The sequence below is a fragment of the Panulirus ornatus genome, chromosome 17 (assembly GCF_036320965.1).
Source record: "Panulirus ornatus isolate Po-2019 chromosome 17, ASM3632096v1, whole genome shotgun sequence".
Taxonomy (NCBI): domain Eukaryota; kingdom Metazoa; phylum Arthropoda; class Malacostraca; order Decapoda; family Palinuridae; genus Panulirus; species Panulirus ornatus.
In genome coordinates, this window is record NC_092240.1 from 2,143,306 (window position 1) to 2,168,928 (window position 25,623).

The 25,623-nt window shown below is 41.3% G+C and overlaps 1 protein-coding gene across 1 annotated transcript; it reads left to right on the plus strand.

Moving 5' to 3' along the window:
• Positions 1–3,450: 3,450 nt before the first annotated feature.
• On the plus strand, positions 3,451–25,623 carry LOC139754503 (uncharacterized). The gene is made up of 15 exons (XM_071671783.1): positions 3,451–3,613; positions 3,850–3,992; positions 5,539–5,704; positions 6,143–6,219; positions 6,840–6,981; positions 7,178–7,273; positions 8,250–8,338; positions 9,370–9,463; positions 9,687–9,745; positions 11,225–11,343; positions 11,970–12,138; positions 16,737–16,901; positions 17,260–17,405; positions 23,042–23,147; positions 25,344–25,623. Exons 1-15 carry the CDS (start codon positions 3,553–3,555, stop codon positions 25,449–25,451), a joined length of 1,740 nt encoding a protein of 579 aa, XP_071527884.1. The 5' UTR covers positions 3,451–3,552; the 3' UTR covers positions 25,452–25,623.

Here is a 25,623-nt window from a genome sequence, read left to right on the forward strand (position 1 = left end):
GTCATCATTGTTACTGAGTCATCGTTGTTACTGAGCCATCATTGCTTCTGAGCCATCATTGTTAGTCACCATTGTTACTAAGTCATCATTGTTACTGAGTCATCGTTGTTACTGAGTCATCGTTGTTACTGAGCCATCATTGCTTCTGAGCCATCATTGTTAGTCACCATTGTTACTAAGTCATCATTGTTACTGAGTCATCGTTGTTACTGAGTCATCGTTGTTACTGAGTCATCGTTGTTACTGAGTCATCGTTGTTACTGAGCCATCATTGCTTCTGAGCCATCATTGTTAGTCACCATTGTTACTAAGTCATCATTGTTACTGAGTCATCATTGTTACTGAGTCATCGTTGTTACTGAGCCATCATTGCTTCTGAGCCATCATTGTTAGTCACCATTGTTACTAAGTCATCATTGTTACTGAGTCATCGTTGTTACTGAGTCATCATTGTTACTGAGTCATCGTTGTTACTGAGCCATCATTGCTTCTGAGCCATCATTGTTAGTCACCATTGTTACTGAGTCATCGTTGTTACTGAGCCATCATTGCTTCTGAGCCATCATTGTTAGTCACCATTGTTACTGAGTCATCATTGTTACTGAGTCATCGTTGTTACTGAGCCATCATTGCTTCTGAGCCATCATTGTTAGTCACCATTGTTACTGAGTCATCGTTGTTACTGAGTCATCATTGTTACTGAGTCATCATTGTTACTGAGTCATCGTTGTTACTGAGCCATCATTGCTTCTGAGCCATCATTGTTAGTCACCATTGTTACTAAGTCATCATTGTTACTGAGTCATCATTGTTACTGAGTCATCATTGTTACTGAGTCATCATTGTTACTGAGTCATCATTGTTACTGAGTCATCATTGTTACTGAGTCATCATTGTTACTGAGTCATCGTTGTTACTGAGTCATCGTTGTTACTGAGTCATCATTGTTACTGAGTCATCATTGTTACTGAGTCATCGTTGTTACTGAGCCATCATTGCTTCTGAGCCATCATTGTTAGTCACCATTGTTACTAAGTCATCATTGTTACTGAGTCATCATTGTTACTGAGTCATCATTGTTACTGAGTCATCATTGTTAGTCACCATTGTTACTGAGTCATCATTGTTACTGAGTCATCGTTGTTACTGAGCAATCATTGTTACTTAGTCACCATTGTTACTAAGTCATCATTGTTACTGAGTCATCGTTGTTACTGAGCCATCATTGCTTCTGAGCCATCATTGTTAGTCACCATTGTTACTAAGTCATCATTGTTACTGAGTCATCGTTGTTACTGAGTCATCGTTGCTACTGTGTTACTATTTTAACATCTGGGTCTCTGCAGACGGTCTCTGGTGCCATGTACTTATCATGGTTTTCTGAGTTTGCAATAATCGAAAACCATCATACCGATAGGTATATGTAACTACAGATATTCAGAATGTTCTGTACGTTATCAAAAGTTTACAAAAGCTTAAATTTTGTAATGTGCGTTGCTTATGGTTTCTGAGACTCCTAACTTTACTACTCTATAAACTATAAGTTCTCAAAATTTTCTGGTACTCACATACAAACTTTTCCGCTCAGTGAATAAGAACAGTAGACTGTGTGGCTGCAGGTCATTAAGCCAGAGTACTCACAGTTGTCTGTGGCATGTTACCATAGTATGTGTGGAGCTGTATAATGCCCAGAGAAGCCAGACACTTGGACCTACACACTGCAGAGACGACCTCCCAGTCGTAGAGCTACAAGTCAACTCCATCGTCGTGGCTGGTGCTGCCATCTGAGGTACTTTATCCTAGCTACGTCTCCATCCCAAACGCTTCTCACAAGATACTTTACACCATGAAAAAGAATAGGCAGCATTTCTGATCTTGTTTCCCTATACCCGACTCCTTCCAGCCTCTCCCTTCTTCACTCGCCAAAAACAATGTCTGAAAGGAAAGAAGCAGAGAGTGTATTGTCATGACCCTGGGATCTTGGCGCTCCAGGTTGCCTTGACAACTGAGGAGAGTTGTTTGCTCCTGCTGAAGACCTTATTGATGGATGTTTTCTGCCGAAGGTGACCCTTGAACCCAGGGAAGACTCCATAAATGTCTGGTGCTCAGGTTAATGTGCTCATGACCAAAGTCATGACTCATCTTTGTCTAAATCTGTCTATCTGCTTATCATCTATATCTTTCTCTCAGCATCTGTCTTGTATGTTTGTCTTTGAGTTTATCTGTTTATTTTTCCTAATACACATGACACTTCTCATCCTTCTGTCCAAGAAACCTTAACCTGTCTTCCTAAAGAACATGTTGTGTCACTTCCCGCACAACTGATTTGAAAACGTGTGTGATTACTATTTGATTACTATTTGTGTGTGACGGCAATAGAGTGTTACTATAGTCGTGTTGCCCAGTCTCTTAACCTTGTATATACATGTATTATGTCTATACTCCTACGCAAGTATGCACATGATCACACTACAGCCTAAGCCAGGTATATGTGTCGGTGTGATTATTACTTACTTGGTTGGCTGTTAAGCTGGCTGACCTGTTAAGAAGCCGTACACAAATCCATAAGCTTTGTAGGGCACAAGATTACCAAGTGCGCTATGAAGACTCCTTGTGTGTTTGAATATGTACCTGAATGCTAAGGTGGACGATTGTTGGTCTCCTACAGACAATGCCTCATGAATGTCGTCATTCAAGTCTGCTGACGAATATAAGTTGTGACGATGCTGTGGACGCCACCACCACTTCCTCGACGTCGAACATAACAGAGTCGTCCTCTTCATCCGTTGATGACCTTCCCAACTTTTCATTTACCGCAAGAAAGACAAGCTTTTGCAAAGACATATAAAAAAGAGGAGTTTAGGTTCGTCCAGATGCTGTCTTTCCCAGTGCCCTCTTGTGTTATCATGGGAACATTTTTCTTTGATAAGGCGCCTCTTGGATTTTCAGATTACTATCTTAACCATTTCTTTCTAAAACTAGCACCGATGTATATATATATATATATATATATATATATATATATATATATATATATATATATATATATATATATATATATATATATATATATATATATATATTCAACGTGTAAGACAGATCTCTGTAGATTCCAGATGTAGCTGAAAGTGGGTTAAGTTTTCGTTTGACTAGGAATCACAAGGCTGGTCGTACTTTTAGTTTTAATTCATGTTTTTCGTGTACACCTTATCATATCATTTTCATTAGTGTGTCTCACTAGATCTAAAATCTTCGTAAATCTTGCACTGGAGTTTTAGTGTAATGTGTGGTACGATATCACCATTACATGATATTATCTATGTATCATATGCAGCAGAGCTGAGAGCGCTGGGAATAGCAGCATCTGGAGTTTATCTTTGATAATCTTTATGCTGGGATTCTTCCTCCTGAGGTTATGTATACACATGATTATGAATATTTGTTTATCTGTGGGACGTCAGAGAAGTGGGTGCGTGACCATCTGGTGGATACATATATACATGAAAGCGTGTGTGATAATTCATCCACATCACACATCTCTCTGCTACAGGCATGACCCTTTCCTTGAAGATCTACTACCTGCTGCTGCCAGCCCTTGCTCTTCTGCACTCAGGTAAGCACACACACGTAAACTTAAGAACACTTCACACCCAGACACACACAGATTAACTCCCAGACACAGCGGGATTTACACCCTGATACATGGTGGGATTACGTAGCATTGCAGAGCAAGGCTCGTAACTACCTCTGTCACATTATCTCTAAGCTGATCGTACATGTTGTAAAGGCTCTTTCGCAAACATGATTTGTTTTCGTTGATCATTTTGGTATCGTTGTGGGTGGGGGCAGGAGCGGAGGCACAGTGTAGCAACATCGTCATCACTAACCATTGGCAAGGCAACTACCAGGCCGACTTCATCGCCAGTGCTCCCACAGCCATCAATGGTCTCGAACTAGACTGGACCTTCAACTTACCCGTGGATGGTATTGACGTAAGTTCCTCACCACTCCTACCATTACTCACTCTTCCCACCTTTAAGACAAATGTGAGTTACCATCGCTTGTTGAGATGTATGTGTGATGCAGATTCGTGCGTGACTGCTATTTGTGAGCTACGGGTAGAGAGTTTTACACTCGTGTTGCATCGTCTCTTAACCTTGTATATAGGCATGCACCATGTCATAGCTTTAAGTATACATACACATACACGCACCACAGCTTACGGCAAATACTCGTCAGGATCTTAATAGTTAATGGTATTCTTGTGTATTCCAAGGGATGGACTGGAGATGAAGGACTTCCACGTAGAATTAGTATGTTACAGACATGTCCACAGTGGTAAAAGCATTACGCTGGATCAGTGGCGATACCTGGTCACTGTGACAGAAGAAAGCGTTACATCATAGTAATATTCCTGCGGAGGGAAAGAAAGAAAGAAAGAAGGCAGTTCTTTCTCTACTGACAGCATTGACTTCATGAATATTGATTTGAAGATATCACAGCAATTATCCCATATATAGCATGATTCCACTGTAGCTCCTCCACTGCTTACATTTAGTTGTCACTTTCCTCGAAGGTGAGGCCTTGAGTCTTTGTTGGTTCATTCGGTTATTGCATCTCGATTACGTCATTTTGAGTTCAACAGGATTATTAGCCTACGGAATAGTTTACCAATTAGAACAGTTGAAAGCAGTACCATGGGTACTAACACGAATTCAGAGAGAAGCAACAAAAATAATTCCGTCACTGAAAAGTATGCATTTTGAAGCAAGATTGAGAGACCTTAGACTAGGTCCAATGGAAGTTTTCACATTAGTAAATAATTTCGACAACATAGGGTAAGAATATTGTTCATATTAGATAAAAACCTAATGACCAAAAATAAAAGTGTGAAATTAAATGGAAATATGTGTCATAACAACGTGGCAAAAGACTATTACCTTTAGGGTTATTGAACATCAATTTGAAAATCAGAAAACACGACTGCTTCGTAGGGCCGACAGGTAGTTTATTAGACATGTAAGTTTTGCAAACCTGGAACATGTTAGTTGAAGAACAACATTTGGACTCTAGAATATAAGCCAAGATTTTAAAGCATTTTATATTTAAATAGATATCGCCAATAATGCAAGTAGTTCAGGATATTTCAGCTAGAAACATTAGTTGCATAATCAGAATATAACAGTGGAAGCCTTCATTACCCTGAATAATCTCATAGATGGAGGAAATTTGTTATGTATCCTTATGTATCCTATGTCTCATGTATCCCTTCATGTAATGTAAATACGTAATGTATTACGCTCGTCTCCCTTTTGTTTTCAACGAGCGTCATGCGCTCCTGTCGGCAGAAGGTTTAGTTAACGGATAGTCAACACCCCATCGTGCCTCACTAATCTTACTTGTTTATCTTGTTTGTTGTGCATAAGCAGTGTCACGCCTTCACCAGCGTCTTTGTTTCACAAATTCCTTCAATAGTTATATTAAACATAATCCATATAACATGTAAAGTGGAGTTGAAATGGATGTTATGGTCGGCAGTACTGGTCTGGGACAGTGTCGCAGCATGACAACACACACTTCACCCTCACCGACTCCAACACCAACGTCGGGGTCGGACAAGAGGTCAAGTTCTCATTCCAAGTTCACTTCTCGGGGGAACAGCCTTTCGTCGTCATGATCGTCATGAACGGTGTACAGATCTGCGGTAAGTGACCATGAATAGTCCTCTCTCTCCATATTTCCAGTCCACAATAGAAATAAGGATGGTTGTGAGAAATGATGTCTAGTGAGTATTAGTAGCGCCCTCATTCTATAATGACAATATATTTGCACTCCGTAGATCGGACCCATTGTTCGTGTATGGGCAAGTGTATAATCCCGTGACTTGTAGTAAGTCGTTCTCCAGCATTCCACAATGGAACTACTGCCACAAATGGGATATTACTTTTTACTTAAGAGTAATTGACAAAATGTAAACATAACAGTCAAATTCCTGTTCTAACATGCTAATTAAGACAAGGATAAAGAAGTAATCCTTTACATGTATATGTTCTAATGGTCATTCAATTGTTTTAAGTTTATATCCCGTTATGTAATTGTCTTTCGCTCTAAGTTTTGAGCCTATATCTTCCTGTTCCTGCAGACGCGGCCATCACCACACCTCCACCCTCAGTCAACCCCTGCCCCTCCACGGGTATGCTGCCCTACGACTACAGTCAGGTCAGTTCCTCTGATATCACGATGACAGCAGCCACCCCTCATCGCTCATCAGTCACTACTGATAAGATCAGCGGACTGCTTCACCCTTGACAGAGTCTCCTAGTCAGAAGTCAAGGCTTTATTAGAAGTATATAACTTTGGAACGTCAAAGTTGTTCACTTGAGTGTTCATTATATTGTTCTTTGCGTTTCATATTTCTTACATTTTCAAAGTTGATAACCCTTTTCCTACCCATCACTGGTGAGCGTTTTGGGCCACCTCCTGCAACCTGACCTGACAAACCCTTACCCCCCACCCCAGGCGTAAGTCTTAGGCCTAATCTCAAGCCCTGACCTGACAACCCTCACCCGCCACCCCAGGCGTAAGTCTTAGGCCTAATCTCAAGCCCTGACCTGACAACCCTTGCCTCTCCTCCCCTAGCGTAAGTTTTAGACCTTATTCTATTCTCTCTACCCCTGCCTTACTCAACCCCCAGCGGGCCTAAGCTACTCGCCTCTCGCTCTCTGCCTGACACCAACTTCATACAACGACGCTTTCCTCACCCCTTGCCCTGCATCCTTCACCGCCTTGCTCTGGTCCCCCACACCTCATCTCGCTCCGTGCCCCTTCCACCTTTCCAGGCACTGTGCATGTCGTACCTGTTCTACGAGGCACAGCGGTCAGGTCTTCTGCCGGCGGACCAGCGCGTCACCTGGCGGGGTGACTCTGCCCTCACAGACGGCTCTGACGTGGGTCACGACCTTGCTGGCGGCTATTATGATGGTGAGGAAAGGGCGAAATTAAGGATGGAGGGGGCGAGGAAGGATACTTATTATAGAAGAAACATATCAGTACACATTTAATACCATTCCTTATTCTTTTGATTCCTAGACTTGACATGGAGTCAGAGACAATATTGGTAGGTAACGTGCTGTTGTATGCAACACCTCTTCTAGTACCAGTGTCTCTCTTGCTTCAGCCGGAGACCACGTCAAGTTCGGGTTCCCGATGGCCTTTACCGCCACCATGCTGGCCTGGGGGCTGGTAGACTTCTCCGATGGCCATGAAGCTGCTGGTGAGTCCTGATGTCTGCTCTTTCAAAGACCTGCTGGAGAAGGTAGCCCATTATATGTATTAGACAGTCACTTAGACATGTGCTGGGCAGCACTCGTAAATCTTGGTAGTAAAATGTACTTCCCTATAAGCTCTGCTATTAAACTCGTCCTATTTCTTGGTCTGAGTAGGAAAGTGAACTAACAGATTTGTCAAGATACATGAGATCAAGTGAACCCCCTTGCAGATGTACTTCCTTGAATCTTGCTGTTTTAAATCGAGACTCTATTTACGACTTCTGTTAAAGTGAACTTTATGAATACTTGAACAATGTAATTTTCAAACCTAATTTGTATTGCTGCTAACTTTCTACCAACACGTAATGTTTGCCTCCCTAAACCTGTTGTGTTATTCGCATTTCCTGGAGGAAGAGCTAGTTTGTTAGAGAAATGATAGGAGACTGCAGATGAAGATTACTTATAGATCCTTGCTACTGTTGCTACAGAACCTTGATTTTGTTGCTATAGAACCTTACTAATGTTGCTATAGAACCTTGATACTGTTGCTACAGAACCTTGCCACTGTTGCTAGAGATCCTTGCTACTATTTCTTTACAACCTTTCTGCTGTTGCTACAGAACCTTACCTCTGTTGTTACACAAACGTCCAATTCTCCCACGAACAAGCAAATGTGCTGGTGCGACATTGTGTCTTTGTTGATGGAAGATGTCCTCATAAGTGCTGACCATCTTGTCTCCGTGTTGGGTAATACACTTCCATAACTTCTCGGAGGAATTCTAGTTTCGTAATCTAAAGACTGGAAATGTCTTTTACTAAATGTTTGTGATAAGAGATACATACCCACATAACATGTTCTAGGGTCACGATAGACTAGTTGTACACTAAGGATTCTCGTTGCTTCGTTGTTGTTGAAATTAGTTTGTATTCCTTTATATTTCTTTTGTGTTGCTGGGATGACGAACCTCCTGTCTCCCACAGGTCAGCTAGAATATGGCCAGACTGCTCTCAGGTGGGCCACTGACTACTTCCTCAAGGCCCACACTGCTGTGAACGAACTCTACGGTCAGGTCAGACTTCTTTCCATGAATATTTTTTCAGTGATTGTCCCCCAGTGGGAGTCAATGGATATAGTGGTTAGTAACTTGAAACAAAAAAAAATTGGCATGAATATCTGATAACGATTTTGTCAGAGAAAAGCTTTCTAACATATGGATTAAGAATTGTTGTTTATCGTATGTGAAATATGATTAGTAGAAACATACCAGCGATTGCGTACATGCACAGAAGACTTACTAGGATTTCTTCAAAGTGTATTTACTTTACTTACACCTTGGTAGCTTGGGACATGTACACAGTGAGAGTGTATTTGGTCTTAGAATCATCTTTAACTACATAAGATGATAAGATTTGTTGTGTGGTGAGTATTACATGACGTTAACAACCCTAGCAGTCAATAGGCTTTAAGCCCAACTAACGAACGAGTCAGCCCCAGCTGTAACTTCAGTCTTCGCATAGTCTACGTATATCTATTATATGATTAATGAAATGCTATTTTTGTTTACTTATATTCAAGTGGAAGTACTGTGAGGTACAAACAGTTTACGTGTCCCCCAAACAGTAAATTTACGAAGTTCCTCTTGCTTACTTGACATTCATGGGACCTACAGGTTGCTATGACTTTAGTGGCACGTTTGCAAGAAAACTACTGGATGTGTATAGCTTATTCTAGTGTACTACAACGAGTCATGATATAGTTCAAAATGTTACTCGTTTGGATATTATGGAACATATGAAGAATTCTTATCCCTGGGATTAGGGAGAAAGAATATTGCCCATGTATTCCCTTCGTGTCGTAAAGGGCGACTAAAAGGGGTGGGAGCGGAAGGCAGGAAGTCATCCTTTCCTGTTTTATTTTTCGAAAAGGAACAGAGAAGAGAGCCAAGTGAGGATTTTTCCCTTTAATGTTCAGTCATCTGTTCTTGAAGCTACCTCGCTGACGCGGGAAATGGCAAATATTCGAGAAAAAAGAATAGAGAGAGGGGTGTTCAGATTCGTCCTATCAAAGACTTGGCTGAACATTATGTTTCTTCTTCCTTAGGTTGGCCAAGGCCAGGCTGACCACAATTACTGGGGCCGACCTGAGGACATGACCATGCAACGACCCTCCATGAAGATCGATGTGAATGCCCCAGGTTAGTAGGTCAAGGCAAGTTAGTAGGTCAAAGAGGAGTCGTGGTTCTTCCATTCTCCTCTTGTTAACTGTCTACAGTGTTGCCAAAGAGTTCATGTCAGTGAGACTCCCTTATCGTATGTAAATTGATGAACCATCTGTCATTGACCATCAGTGTACTGGTGAAGAATGTTCGTAATTGGTGTAATCGTATCATTAATGGCGTCCCTCTCTACCTCCTTCAGGAACGGAACTGGCCGCAGAGACAGCTGCTGCCCTTGCCGCAGCCTCTATGGTTTTCCGGGTAATAATAATGTGCACTTGTCACCCAACCTGTTCCATCTCAGTCGGATGCTCTTGCTGTAGTGTTGTGTCCCGTTGTGCCACTTGTAGTGTCTGGTGCTCCTGTTGCCCCCTTCTGTTGCTCTTGCTTACATACTTATGTCACATGTTCCTAACAGCTGCTGCCCTTGCTGAAGCCTTTATGGTGTTCCGGGTAATGATTTATGCACTTGCTATCTAATCTGTTACCCCCTCCATGGTGTCGCATGCTCTTGCTGTAGTATTGTGGGATTCTGTTATCCCAGTCGAATTGTCTGATGCTTCTGTTTCCCATTTCTGTTTTCTTATTCACATACTAATGTCTGATGTTCTTGTTAATACATGTACGCACTGGGTATTGCCAGGTAATGATAATCCTTTATTTCAAATAAAAATTTCCTTCGTGTATAGAATTATTCCCAGAAGTGTACCCGACAGTGCACTTGATCAAACACAGTACATAGTAATGCAAATGTCATCAGGCAATGTCTGTGCCCTAATGATACAAATGCAGTTTATTCTACATTCCCCCAAACACTCAGAAAGCCTTCTCTGCTACCTGCCAGTGTTATCAAGGGGGATTGTTGCAGGTTTTTACGCGTTTCTGCCGACAACCAATCTTGTATTTGACTTGACCTTTCTTCTGACGGGATCTACGGAGAGTACCACAAATTAGTTTTGTTCCTATGGAATACAATATAGTTTTCAGTGAAATAGACAGTGTACTTCAGTGTACATTACAGTGATTTTACAGTGTAGCTGATGGTTTACTAACTAACCTATATGACAGAGCAGTAGAGTTTCCGACACAGAGTTTAAACACCTGATATTCAAGAGCTGACTGTTAAGTTTACTTCAAAGTTCAGTAAACTGTGTTGGATAAGTAGGTACAGGGCACTTGACTGTTGACTGCTAACTGTACTTAACAGTCTGTTAGGTAAAATTACTGACACTAGATAAGGAGAAATGATCTAAAGGTACTTATGATACAGTAGTGAATGGTTCCACTTATTCTTTCGTCTCCTTTCTCACTTCTCTGATTCCTCTCGTGACGGTCTATAATTTACAACTTCCCAGGACAACTTTCCTGCTGGTTTCCCTTTTGTGTTATAGTAACATACCAACTGCTTCACTCACTCTCCTGTCAGTTGCTGCTTACGACCTTCCAAATGTGTCATTTTCTTCTCTTATTCCCACCAGCCAGTTTCCTTTTACTGCTACTTCCCCGTCATCCTCCTCTTCTCCACCTTGAACACTTCCCTTCGTTCTACTTCCTCGTCATTCTTACTCATGGTACCTACTGTAGCCAGTCCTACAATGTGCCCTTTTCTCTCTAATGTGAACCTGGGCTGAACTTTTCTCCTGTTTACGTCTTCACAACTAACCTAAAAACCTTCATATTAACCTATAATCCTACTTGAACGTAATCTCCCTCTCTCACACTTCTTACCTCCCAACCCAGGAAGTGGACAGAGAGTACTCTCTAGAGATGTTGGACCAGGCTCAGGAGCTCTACAACTTCGCTGACAACTACCGCGAGTACTATCACAATTCCATCACGGACGCCAACAGCTTCTACCAGTACGTACTATGAACTGTGAAGATAAATGTATCATGGGTGACACAAGTATGTCAAAGTGCACCTGCCTCTTGGTCTGTCTACATCATTGAATGTAACCGAGCTTTTTAATGTTAAAGATTGTGGGTTAACGCGAACACTTTGCTGAAGACAAGGTTAAAAGTTTCCTTCTGGCATTCATTGCATCATTATCTTTGTGAAGGGTGTTCCTATGAAGGAGCGCCTGATATCTATCCATCCTAATGCTTGCACTTGAAGACTTCTTTCCAGTCTGCCAATGGAGCTTTGAAGAATCTCCGGACTGACACTTGAGACTCAAGTACCGTTCTTGTCTGACACTTTGGACTCGAAGAATCTTTTCAGTCTGATACTTGGAGCTTGAAGGACCTTTATAGCCTGGCATTTGGGACTTGAGGGACCTTTCCAGTCTGACACATGATACTTAAGGTATCTTCCAGTCTGACACCTGATGCTCAAAGTATCTTCCAGTCTAACACGTAGGACTTGGTCCTGATAATCTTACCTCCCGGTAAGGCTGTCGAGTACCACTGCAGTACTTGCACTTGGTACAGTCAGGTTAACCACAGTAACACTGCCACATAACAACAGCTATTGTCTCCCTTCCCAGCTCCTGGAGTGGATACGGTGATGAGCTGTGCTGGGCTGCACTGTGGCTAGCGCGGGCCACGGGGGACAACAACTACCTCACCCACGCTCGCAGCCACTGGGATGAGTTCGGTCTTGGTGCTAAGACTGTGGTTCAGTTCTCCTGGGATGACAAGACAGCTGGTGCCTATGTGAGTTACCTCGGACTTCTGTGCAACATAGTTTCCGATTTAGGGTGCAATCTAGAATGTCTATATTTCTCTTCTTAACATCATATATATATATATATATATATATATATATATATATATATATATATATATATATATATATATATATATGGGCATGTATATATATATATATATATATTTTTTTTTTTTTCTTTTTTTTTTGCTTTGTCGCTGTCTCCCGCGTTTGCGAGGTAGCGCAAGGAAACAGACGAAAGAAATGGCCCAACCCACCCCCATGCACATGTATATACATACGTCCACACACGCAAATATACATACCTACACAGCTTTCCATGGTTTACCCCAGACGCTTCACATGCCCTGATTCAATCCACTGACAGCACGTCAACCCCGGTATACCACATCGATCCAATTCACTCTATTCCTTGCCCTCCTATCACCCTCCTGCATGTTCAGGCCCCGATCACACAAAATCTTTTTCACTCCATCTTTCCACCTCCAATTTGGTCTCCCACTTCTCGTTCCCTCCACCTCCGACACATATATCCTCTTGGTCAATCTTTTCTCACTCATTCTCTCCATGTGCTCAAACCATTTCAAAACACCCTCTTCTGCTCTCCCAACCACGCTCTTTTTATTTCCACACATCTCTCTTACCCTTACGTTACTTACTCGATCAAACCACCTCACACCACACATTGTCCTCAAACATCTCATTTCCAGCACATCCATCCTCCTGCGCACAACTCTATCCATAGCCCACGCCTCGCAACCATACAACATTGTTGGAACCACTATTCCTTCAAACATACCCATTTTTGCTTTCCGAGATAATGTTCTCGACTTCCAAACATTCTTCAAGGCTCCCAGGATTTTCGCCCCCTCCCCCACCCTATGATCCACTTCCGCTTCCATGGTTCCATCCGCTGCCAGATCCACTCCCAGATATCTAAAACACTTTACTTCCTCCAGTTTTTCTCCATTCAAACTTACCTCCCAATTGACTTGACCCTCAACCCTACTGTACCTAATAACCTTGCTCTTATTCACATTTACTCTGAACTTTCTTCTTTCACACACTTTACCAAACTCATATATTTATTTATTTTTTTTTTTTTTATACTTTGTCGCTGTCTCCCGCGTTTGCGAGGTAGCGCAAGGAAACAGACGAAAGAAATGGCCCAACCCCCCCCCCCCCATACACATGTACATACACACGTCCACACACGCAAATATACATACCTACACAGCTTTCCATGGTTTACCCCAGACGCTTCACATGCCTTGATTCAATCCACTGACAGCACGTCAACCGCGGTATACCACATCGCTCCAATTCACTCTATTCCTTGCCCTCCTTTCACCCTCCTGCATGTTCAGGCCCCGATCACACAAAATCTTTTTCACTCCATCTTTCCACCTCCAATTTGGTCTCCCTCTTCTCCTCGTTCCCTCCACCTCCGACACATATATCCTCTTGGTCAATCTTTCCTCACTCATTCTCTCCATGTGCCCAAACCATTTCAAAACACCCTCTTCTGCTCTCTCAACCACGCTCTTTTTATTTCCACACATCTCTCTTACCCTTACGTTACTTACTCGATCAAACCACCTCACACCACACATTTTCCTCAAACATCTCATTTCCAGCACATCCATCCTCCTGCGCACATCTCTATCCATAGCCCACGCCTCGCAACCATACAACATTGTTGGAACCACTATTCCTTCAAACATACCCATTTTTGCTTTCCGAGATAATGTTCTCGACTTCCAAACATTCTTCAAGGCTCCCAGGATTTTCGCCCCCTCCCCCACCCTATGATCCACTTCCGCTTCCATGGTTCCATCCGCTGCCAGATCCACTCCCAGATATCTAAAACACTTTACTTCCTCCAGTTTTTCTCCATTCAAACTTACCTCCCAATTGACTTGACCCTCAACCCTACTGTACCTAATAACCTTGCTCTTATTCACATTTACTCTGAACTTTCTTCTTTCACACACTTTACCAAACTCATATATTTATTTATTTATATATTTATTATACTTTGTCGCTGTCTCCCGCGTTTGCGAGGTAGCGCAAGGAAACAGACGAAAGAAATGGCCCAACCCCCCCCCCCCATACACATGTATATACATACGTCCACACACGCAAATATACATACCTACACAGCTTTCCATGGTTTACCCCAGACGCTTCACATGCCTTGATTCAATCCACTGACAGCACGTCAACCGCGGTATACCACATCGCTCCAATTCACTCTATTCCTTGCCCTCCTTTCACCCTCCTGCATGTTCAGGCCCCGATCACACAAAATCTTTTTCACTCCATCTTTCCACCTCCAATTTGGTCTCCCTCTTCTCCTCGTTCCCTCCACCTCCGACACATATATCCTCTTGGTCAATCTTTCCTCACTCATTCTCTCCATGTGCCCAAACCACTTCAAAACACCCTCTTCTGCTCTCTCAACCACGCTCTTTTTATTTCCACACATCTCTCTTACCCTTACGTTACTCACTCGATCAAACCACCTCACACCACACATTGTCCTCAAACATCTCATTTCCAGCACATCCATCCTCCTGCGCACAACTCTATCCATAGCCCACGCCTCGCAACCATACAACATTGTTGGAACCACTATTCCTTCAAACATACCCATTTTTGCTTTCCGAGATAATGTTCTCGACTTCCACACATTCTTCAAGGCCCCCAGAATTTTCGCCCCCTCCCCCACCCTATGATCCATATATATATATATATATATATATATATATATATATATATATATTCTGATAACCACAGGGATGACCTTGAAGTTTTCAAGAAAGACATAGATCACGTTCATCACTGTGACCTTATTGCAATATACATATGGTGCTTTGCTGAAGACCAATGCATAGATGGGAATGATTACTTTCTTAATGTTCTTCCCATTTTCCTCAATTGACACAAAGATTGTACCTTGAATTTCTAAATTTTTATTCATGTTTATTGTGGATAAATCTGGGACAATTTCTGATGAATATATTCACAAGTGGAGAAACATTAAATAGATATTACAACAAGAAAAGACGCTGGACAAAGCATATATGTTTAGGTGTGAGCATCCATAAAGGTTCATATGGGGAGTCGTGTACCTTAAGAAATGACTGGGGACAGGTGAGGTAACTATGATTTCTGCTACAGTTGCCTTCCAGCTAGTGTCCTGGTGCGATTTTCAAGTATGTTTTGAATAGAAGAACTGTGTCAGTTGTCTTCGTCTTGTAGTTTGATTGATGATGAAAGGTATGATTTCATGGATGTAGATGGCTTCTGCTACGCGGTCATGATTCCTTTTTGCAGTACTTTATCGATTCGATGTTGCTGGGCCTTTGGGTGGTGCCTGATTGTTGTTAGTGCTTATAACAAAGTTTTGTTTGGAGCAACTTTCTTATTTTATTGCCAATGGAAAAAGATTAAGAATCCTTTATTTATTAGTAGAACTGTTTAGATCTTTGAATCTAATAATGTAGGAGGTTTCAGTAGGAACAGAGTATGTAGGCTCTGTTACAGTACATCCAAATGACACTTTTTTTTTAAACATGTGGACATTCACTGTCTACAGTTAGGCAACTTCCAAACTTTGAGCCTTTGGTACACACTTGTTACACATTCGCCATTACGAACTTCATTGTTAACACGTGATTTTCCCATGGCTTCAGTTGTTTTATATTGTCTGATGCCAAGAAAATGTCAGTGTTATGTCGATAGTGAGGTAGGGATTAAACAAGGTCTTTTAGGATTCTCTTTTATAGATGGCACTTGTAGAAGTCCAATAATGGGGAGACCCATACCACCATTTCTACTTGGTAGAATAGCCATAGAGGGACTATTCCAGGCATGCACCACAGGGGCCTCATTTACGGCCCTGACAGCTGACTGTTCTACCAAGTCGTCCTTAAAGATAATACTTACGTATTGAATGTTTATTTTGGAATTTAGTAAGATTTTCAATGTTCTTAATTTTTATGAAATTAATTTGTAAGATTAAGCTGCAAAATCTAATATCGATGAACTATTAATCATTTATCTATTTCAATAACACTTCCATACACCTACCTATGGAACATTTTCAGGCTTTAATTGAAAATTATTGTATATAAATTCGTATATTTTCTTCAGAGACACATTAGACTATTTACTACCCTACTTTATTCTCACTGCAGTAATGTCAGACTGGCTGTCACAAAAAAATGACATCACATAAACTCATTCTAACCTGCCGGCTGAAATACACTTCTTCCTTCACTGTGGACTATTACCGTGATGATTGTAATCTGAAGGCTGAACAGTCTCCACCATCATACTGACATATTCTTGAACCGAAGCTGTGCATCATCAAGTTATGATTTAGTTTACTTGTTCTTTGGCTATGGAATGTCATCTCTGAGACAGCTGGGCCAGAACTCCTCTGTGTCATCCTTTCTCAGAGATGATCAGACTGGAGACTATGAACCTGTGACTATCACTGAGGTAACCTTAATTTCACTTTTTTTTATATTTCTTCCTCGCTATTATGCACCATCTCATTTGTCATTATCCGCTACAGGCACTTTTTTCGCTGCTGGACAGTTCTGTAGAGTACAGTAATGCCCTCAACACCTACCTGAGCTGGCTGAAGAACGGCGCCACTTACACCCCAGAAGGACTGGTCTTTTTGGACACCTGGGGTGCTAACCGTCATGCTGCCAATGTTGCCTTCCTCTCTCTTTGGGTCAGTACCAGCTCCCACATTCATGAAAAAAGGTTGTTCCATCTTCCCATGGCAGAAAGCTTTCCATTATCTAAGCCTAATAATATAATAACTTCTTTTTTAACTTTACTCTTTTCTGAAAATTACTAAACATTACAACAAAATAGATACATTTTCAGTCAGGTTTTTGATATATTAATTCTTTTGAGCACTGGTATAAGCTGTACTGAGTATGCTTGTATGCTGTGTTCAGCTATGTGACTCCAGCCAGACAAAGGTTACAAAAAGATGAGTAATATTTTTATGAGGAGTTGACATTCATCCAGCAGTACCAAAGACATTACTTACATGCATAAAGCATCTAATTATATCCTTACAGGCTGCCAAACATGGTTTTGACGAGGACGCGAATCGTGTGTGGGCAACACAACAGATGGGGCAGCTACTGGGTGACAATCCTCGTTACCAGTCTTTTGTTGTGGGCTTTGGTGAGAACCCTCCCCAAAGACCCCACCATCGTTCAAGGTAAATGCACCGATGGCTAAATATAGACACACACACACACACACACACACACACACACACACACACACACACACACACACATGTATGCAGAGAGCATACATGTATTAAAGAAGTTATATAATAGTAGAGAATGTTCAAGAGATGGAGCCCCACGAATGCAAAACTTCCTTTCCATACAGTACAAATAGATAATCACACGCACACACACACACACACATAGACAAGAAACACATTGATATGTGCACACAAGAATGATAATGTTTAATCAAGTTTACAGAGTTAGCAATATATAGTTCGGTGAAAGAAATAAAGAAAGCAACAAGACATTGCCCACTTCATCGATGTTCCCTTATTATTTGCCTTCTTCAAAAACATCTTATTGTTCTCCCCAAAGTTTAATGATACTCTCTCACCCCAACTCTCATTTGCCCTCCTTTTCAACCCCTGCACCTTCCTTTTGAACTCCTGCCACTTCCTCTTATACATTTCCCAGTCATTTTCACTCCTTCATTGTAAGTACCATCCAAATGCTTCTGTTTTTCCTTTCACTTGCAACTTTACTTCATCCCACCACTCAATACCCTTTCTGATCTTCCCTCCGTCCTCATACCACTTGCATATGCTGCAAATGCCATCACTACTTCCCTAAATACATCCCATTCCTCACCCACTCCCCTCACTTCATTTGGTCTCACCTTATGCCATCCTACACTCAATCTCTCCTGGTATTTCTTCACATAGATCTCCTTTCCATTCTCACTTACTCTCACCACTCTCCTGTCCCCAACATTCTCTTGTTTTTTGAAAACCTCTGCAAATCTTCTCCTTCTCCTCCACAGGATAGTGATCAGACATCCCACCAACTGCCCCTCTCAGCACATTTACATCCAAACTTCTCTCATTTACATGCCTATCAATTGATAAGTAATTTGATAATGCCCATTGACCATTTCTCCTACTCACATATGCATACTTGTGTATATCTTCCTTTTTAAACCAGGTATTCCCAATCACCAATCTTTTTTCAGCACACAAATCCTCAAGCTCTCTGTCATTTCCATTCACAACACTGAATACCCCATGCACATCAATTATACCCTCAACTGCCTCATTAATCACCCCCGCATTCAGATTACCCATCACTAACACCCGATCTCAGACCCCAAAACTGCTGACACACTCACTTAGCTGCTCCCAAGACACTTGCCTCTCATGATCTTTCTTCTCATTACCAGGTGCATTAGCACCATAAATTATAATCACCCATCCCTCTCTCCATCCACTTTCAGTTTTACCCTCATCAATCTCGAATTTAATTTCTTCCTCTCTACCACACTCCCATACCTCCTGCTTCAGAAGTAGTGCTACTCCTTCCTTAGCTCTGGTCCTCTCATCAACACTTGACTTTGCTCCCAAGATGTTTCCAAACCATTCATCCACTTTACCCTTGAGCTTCGTTTCACTCAGTGCCAGAATATCCAGGTTTCTTCATTTTAGTTACACACACACACACACACACACACACACCCAGGAATGGATGAAGGCAAGCAAGTATGAATATGTGCGTATGTATATGTGTATATGTCTGTGTAGTTGTATGTATATGTTGATATATCTTTCTTTCTTTCATACTATTCGCCATTTCCCGCATTAGCGAGGTAGCGTTAAGAACAGAGGACTGGGCCTTTGAGGGAATATCCTCACCTGGCCCCCTTCTCTGTTCCTTCTTTTGGAAAAAAAAAATATATATATATATATATATATATTATCCCTGGGGATGGGGGAGAAAGAATACTTCCCACGTATTCCCTGCGTGTCGTAGAAGGCGACTAAAAGGGGAGGGAGCAGGGGGCTGGAAATCCTCCCCTCTCATTATTTTTTTTTTTTTAATTTTCCAAAAGAAGGAACAGAGAAGGGGGCCAGGTGAGGATATTCCCTCAAAGGCCCAGTTCTCTGTTCTTAACGCTACCTCGCTAACGCGGGAAATGGCGAATAGTTTGAAAGAAAAGATATATATATATATATATATATATATATATATATATATATATATATATATATATATATATATATATATATATATATATGTATATATATATATATATATATATATATATATATATATATATATATATATATATATATATATATATATATATATATATTTATTTATTTATTTATTTTATTATACTTTGTCGCTGTCTCCCGCGTTTGCGAGGGAGCGCAAGGAAACAGACGAAAGAAATGGCCCAACCCCCCCCATACACATGTATAGACATACGTCCACACACGCAAATATACATACCTACACAGTTTTCCATGGTTTACCCCAGACGCTTCACATGCCTTGATTCAATCCACTGACAGCACGTCAACCCCGGTATACCACATCGCTCCAATTCACTCTATTCCTTGCCCTCCTTTCACCCTCCTGCATGTTCAGGCACCGATCACACAAAATCTTTTTCACTCCATCTTTCCACCTCCAATTTGGTCTCCCTCTTCTCCTCGTTCCCTCCACCTCCGACACATATATCCTCTTGGTCAATCTTTCCTCACTCATTCTCTCCATGTGCCCAAACCACTTCAAAACACCCTCCTCTGCTCTCTCAACCACGCTCTTTTTATTTCCACACATCTCTCTTACCCTTACGTTACTCACTCGATCAAACCACCTCACACCACACATTGTCCTCAAACATCTCATTTCCAGCACATCCATCCTCCTGCGCACAACTCTATCCATAGCCCACGCCTCGCAACCATACAACATTGTTGGAACCACTATTCCTTCAAACATACCCATTTTTGCTTTCCGAGATAATGTTCTCGACTTCCACACATTCTTCAAGGCTCCCAGAATTTTGACCCCCTCCCCCACCCTATGATCCACTTCCGCTTCCATGGTTCCATCCGCTGCCAGATCCACTCCCAGATATCTAAAACACTTCACTTCCTCCAGTTTTTCTCCATTCAAACTCACCTCCCAATTGACTTGACCCTCAACCCTACTGTACCTAATAACCTTGCTCTTATTCACATTTACTCTTAACTTTCTTCTTCCACACACTTTACCAAACTCAGTCACCAGCTTCTGCAGTTTCTCACATGAATCAGCCACCAGCGCTGTATCATCAGCGAACAACAACTGACTCACTTCCCAAGCTCTCTCATCCCCAACAGACTTCATACTTGCCCCTCTTTCCAAAACTCTTGCATTTACCTCCCTAACAACCCCATCCATAAACAAATTAAACAACCATGGAGACATCACACACCCCTGCCGCAAACCTACATTCACTGAGACCCAATCACTTTCCTCTCTTCCTACACGTACACATGCCTTACATCCTCGATAAAAACTTTTCACTGCTTCTAACAACTTTCCTCCCACACCATATATTCTTAATACCTTCCACAGAGCATCTCTATCAACTCTATCATATGCCTTCTCCAGATCCATAAATGCTACATACAAATCCATTTGCTTTTCTAAGTATTTCTCACATACATTCTTCAAAGCAAACACCTGATCCACACATCCTCTACCACTTCTGAAACCACACTGCTCTTCCCCAATCTGATGCTCTGTACATGCCTTCACCCTCTCAATCAATACCCTCCCATATAATTTACCAGGAATACTCAACAAACTTATACCTCTGTAATTTGAGCACTCACTCTTATCCCCTTTGCCTTTGTACAATGGCACTATGCACGCATTCCGCCAATCCTCAGGCACCTCACCATGAGTCGTACATACATTAAATAACCTTACCAACCAGTCAACAATACAGTCACCCCCTTTTTTAATAAATTCCACTGCAATACCATCCAAACCTGCTGCCTTGCTGGCTTTCATCTTCCACAAAGCTTTCACTACCTCTTCTCTGTTTACCAAATCATTTTCCCTAACCCTCTCACTTTGCACACCACCTCGATCAAAACACCCTATATCTGCCACTCTATCATCAAACACATTCAACAAACCTTCAAAATACTCCATCTCCTTCTCACATCACCACTACTTGTTATCACCTCCCCATTAGCCCCCTTCACTGAAGTTCCCATTTGCTCCCTTGTCTTACGCACTTTATTTACCTCCTTCCAGAACATCTTTTTATTCTCCCTAAAATTTAATGATACTCTCTCACCCCAACTCTCATTTGCCCTTTTTTTCACCTCTTGCACCTTTCTCTTGACCTCCTGTCTCTTTCTTTTATACATCTCCCACTCAATTGCATATATATATATATATATAGAATAAGAGCAAGGTTATTAGGTACAGTAGGGTTGAGGGTCAAGTCAATTGGGAGGTGAGTTTGAATGGAGAAAAACTGGAGGAAGTGAAGTGTTTTAGATATCTGGGAGTGGATCTGGCAGCGGATGGAACCATGGAAGCGGAAGTGGATCATAGGGTGGGGGAGGGGGCGAAAATTCTGGGGGCCTTGAAGAATGTGTGGAAGTCGAGAACATTATCTCGGAAAGCAAAAATGGGTATGTTTGAAGGAATAGTGGTTCCAACAATGTTGTATGGTTGCGAGGCGTGGGCTATGGATAGAGTTGTGCGCAGGAGGATGGATGTGCTGGAAATGAGATGTTTGAGGACAATGTATGGTGTGAGGTGGTTTGATCGAGTGAGTAACATAAGGGTAAGAGAGATGTGTGGAAATAAAAAGAGCGTGGTTGAGAGAGCAGAAGAGGGTGTTTTGAAGTGGTTTGGGCACATGGAGAGAATGAGTGAGGAAAGATTGACCAAGAGGATATATGTGTCGGAGGTGGAGGGAACGAGGAGAAGAGGGAGACCAAATTGGAGGTGGAAAGATGGAGTGAAAAAGATTTTGTGTGATCGGGGCCTGAACATGCAGGAGGGTGAAAGGAGGGCAAAGAATAGAGTGAATTGGAGCGATGTGGTATACCGGGGTTGACGTGCTGTCAGTGGATTGAATCAAGGCATGTGTATGGGGGTGGGTTGGGCCATTTCTTTCGTCTGTTTCCTTGCGCTACCTCGCAAACGCGGGAGACAGCGACAAAAAAAAAAAAAAAAAAAGAATATATATATATATATATATATTCCCTCAATGGCCCAGTTCTCTGTTCTTAACGCTACCTCGCTAACGCGGGAAATGGCGAATAGTTTGAAAAAAAAAAAAAAAAAAAAAAAAAAAAAAATATATATATATATATATATATATATATATGTATGTATATATCACCATTAAGTGCCATTATTTTTGAGAGATGTATAAGCATAATTCCAACATATAATATTTTGCAGACACTTATCCTTTCCATTGTAGATTTTTTCAAACATTTTTGTCAAGTTTTCATCCTTTTCAGTGTGGCATTCCTAATATCCTTTGTACACTCTAGATGCTAGATATTTTCAAATTTTCTAAAGAAAGATATATGTAATTTTGTAATTAGAGTTATCAGGGACTTACTTCTTTAAATAAAAAGATGTAAAACACAACCTGGTGAAAAAGTGCTTACATGAAGTTTCACTGTCATGCATATGAAGTACACCAGGTGTACATTCATGCATACACAGTAAATTGTGTGGTGTTTTTGTCACTAATATAGATATGGCGCAAGGGTTGAAATTAGTTTTCTCATGTGTGGTTTCTGTACCTCAGCTCCTGCCCAAACCCTCCAGCAGACTGTTCAGATGGGTGGGCTCTCAACCAACCTGGACCTAATCCCCACATCCTCTATGGAGCTCTTGTTGGTGGACCATCTCAGGTAGGCCAAAAGGAACTGATTATCAGAAACAACCCTGTTTAGCAGTGTAATAGAACTCTCATGGACCTCAGCTTTGATTCTTCACACAAAACCTAGAATTATAGTAGAGACTTATTTTGCTTATATTTGAAATATGATTTTTTCTGCTTACAAGCAAGCTACAAATTAAACAACTTATCTCCCAGATATCAGCCTCTAGGTTACCCAATGCCCTTCACAGCAGTTTGTTCAATAATTATCACTCACTCCTATACTTAACAGTATAAAGCTTGGTGCATCTTACTGAAAGAAATGTGTAATCATATCACATCAAAATTTCATAAACTGTACCTCCCACTGAATCAGTGCCATCCATATTTTCCTCACCCAAGGTCTTATGAGTAGTCTTCCAGCTCCTGGTGAAAAAAGCATATAGCCCAAATGGCATACCTCTTCAAGTCTGCGGGAGTGTACTTCTGAGCTAGCTTCAATCTTTTTTTTTTTCTTTACTTATTTTATGCCTAGAAACCCAGACTTTTCCTCCATCTTGGAAGCTTACCTTAATCCATGCCAACCCTAAGAGAGGAGACTGCACTAACCCCTCCATCACCATATTTTTCTTACTTCTGCTATCTCCAGTGTTTGAAACTCTCTTACCTCTCTGTTTCTTGAACTCTTACAATCCCATTCCTTTCTTTCTGACCATCAGTATGGATTTTCCAAGACTAAGTCTACTGGTGATCTCTCCAGTGTGAATTTCCTCTTGGTTCTTCTCTTTTAGGAATTAGGTGACACATGTCAAAGCCCTCAATCTCAGGCATATGACAGGGCGTGGCATAAATCTGCCTTCTAAGAACCCCTCCTTTAGTTCTTCTCTTTCTCTCTGTTCCCTAGTACACAGCTTCCACTTTGGCCGTTCCATTGTAAACGTCATTGATTTAGTGACTTCCCCCATTACCCTATCAACATATGTGTTCCTCAGGGTTTTCTCCATCACCTGCTCTCTCTCTTCTCTCCACTAATTTTCTATCTTTAATTTTTGATACCTAGTCATTTCTATTCTGATGATTCCATTTTACTGAATTTAGTTTACTTTCCCCCCCTCATCCTTCTTGTACTTGCTTTCTCTCTCATACTAACATATTTCTCTCTCAATTTGGACCTGTGCACCATCTCAGTGTGGGAAGTAGTTAACTAATGAATTTAATAGTGCTAAAGCACAAAATCTCCAATGCCTTTCTCCAAAAGCCATTTGTTCCCTTTCTTCAGTTTGCAAACACCATATTTCAGCTCTGTAATAGCATAAAACAGATTGTGCAAACCATATACTTCATACTCAATAAACATCAAGTTGTGAATGACTACTACATAACTAGATGTCTAATTTACCCCAGTATAGATTGTACCTCATTTCTGGGGTATTTCTTTCCCCATCTGTTAATGAGAGTGGAATGAAGAGCTTACCATCTCGCCAATTCCCCTGGAATCACCTCTCTTCAACCATCCCTTTCTTTGTGCCATTTAGTTTCTGTTCACTCTTGTTTTACAAATATTATTTTGTCCTTTATTATTGTGAGTTGTCTGCATATGTTCCTGCCTTCAGAGCTTGAGCCTAAGGCACATTTGGCTGTTGCTTCCTACAGTTTCTGTGTAGAGCCTGGTAACTTAAGGCTTGTCCATTATGATACCTCCTTTTACCCAATACCTCATTTCCCCAAACAGCTAAGAAGAGGAATTCTTTTCCTCCTTTTGTCTTTCCCTCTTCCTATAAGCTTTATATCTTTAAGTCAGGTCTGTGAATATTACTGCACCTTGAGGATTTTGTACAGTGTTTTTCTCTTACTTTACTGGATTCATTTCACCCGAGACATTTTGATTAAGCATGTTTTGCCTATGCCATGTTGGTCACAATAAAAAATAGGTTCTTATCTTTTGTTCTTTGCTTCAAGGAGTTTTACTGTCAGCCTTGAATAAAATCCCCTTTCTTGCCTGTACATGCCCAGATACAATTCCTGCTCTCATATATTGGAGTGAGACCCATTCCTCATGTTGTGCAAAATGAAACCCTGTCCTTAAATCTTTAGTACACCCTCCTACTCCTTAGATCAAAGTGCGAACTCCCATACACTTACTGGAGTATAACCTTCAAGTTATATAAACTGGAGCATTAATCTTATACTTTAAATCACAATCATGTATTGCCTTTTTCAAACACAGAATGGTGACTACGCAGATGACCGCAACAACTTCGTCCAAAATGAAGTAGCATGCGACTACAATGCTGCCTTTACCGGAGCTTTGGCTGCCATGGTTGAGCTTAGCTAGTTTGGCCTTCCCAGTATTATCCACTACATCCTTTGTCCCAGAACTTAATTCATCTTGTGATACCTCTATGCTCTACCTGCTATTATTTTATCAATTACAGGCAGACTGCATTAACCTGTCTACAATCTTCATGTAGTAGTAGTAAATGCAACATAAAAAAAAGGCTTTTTTT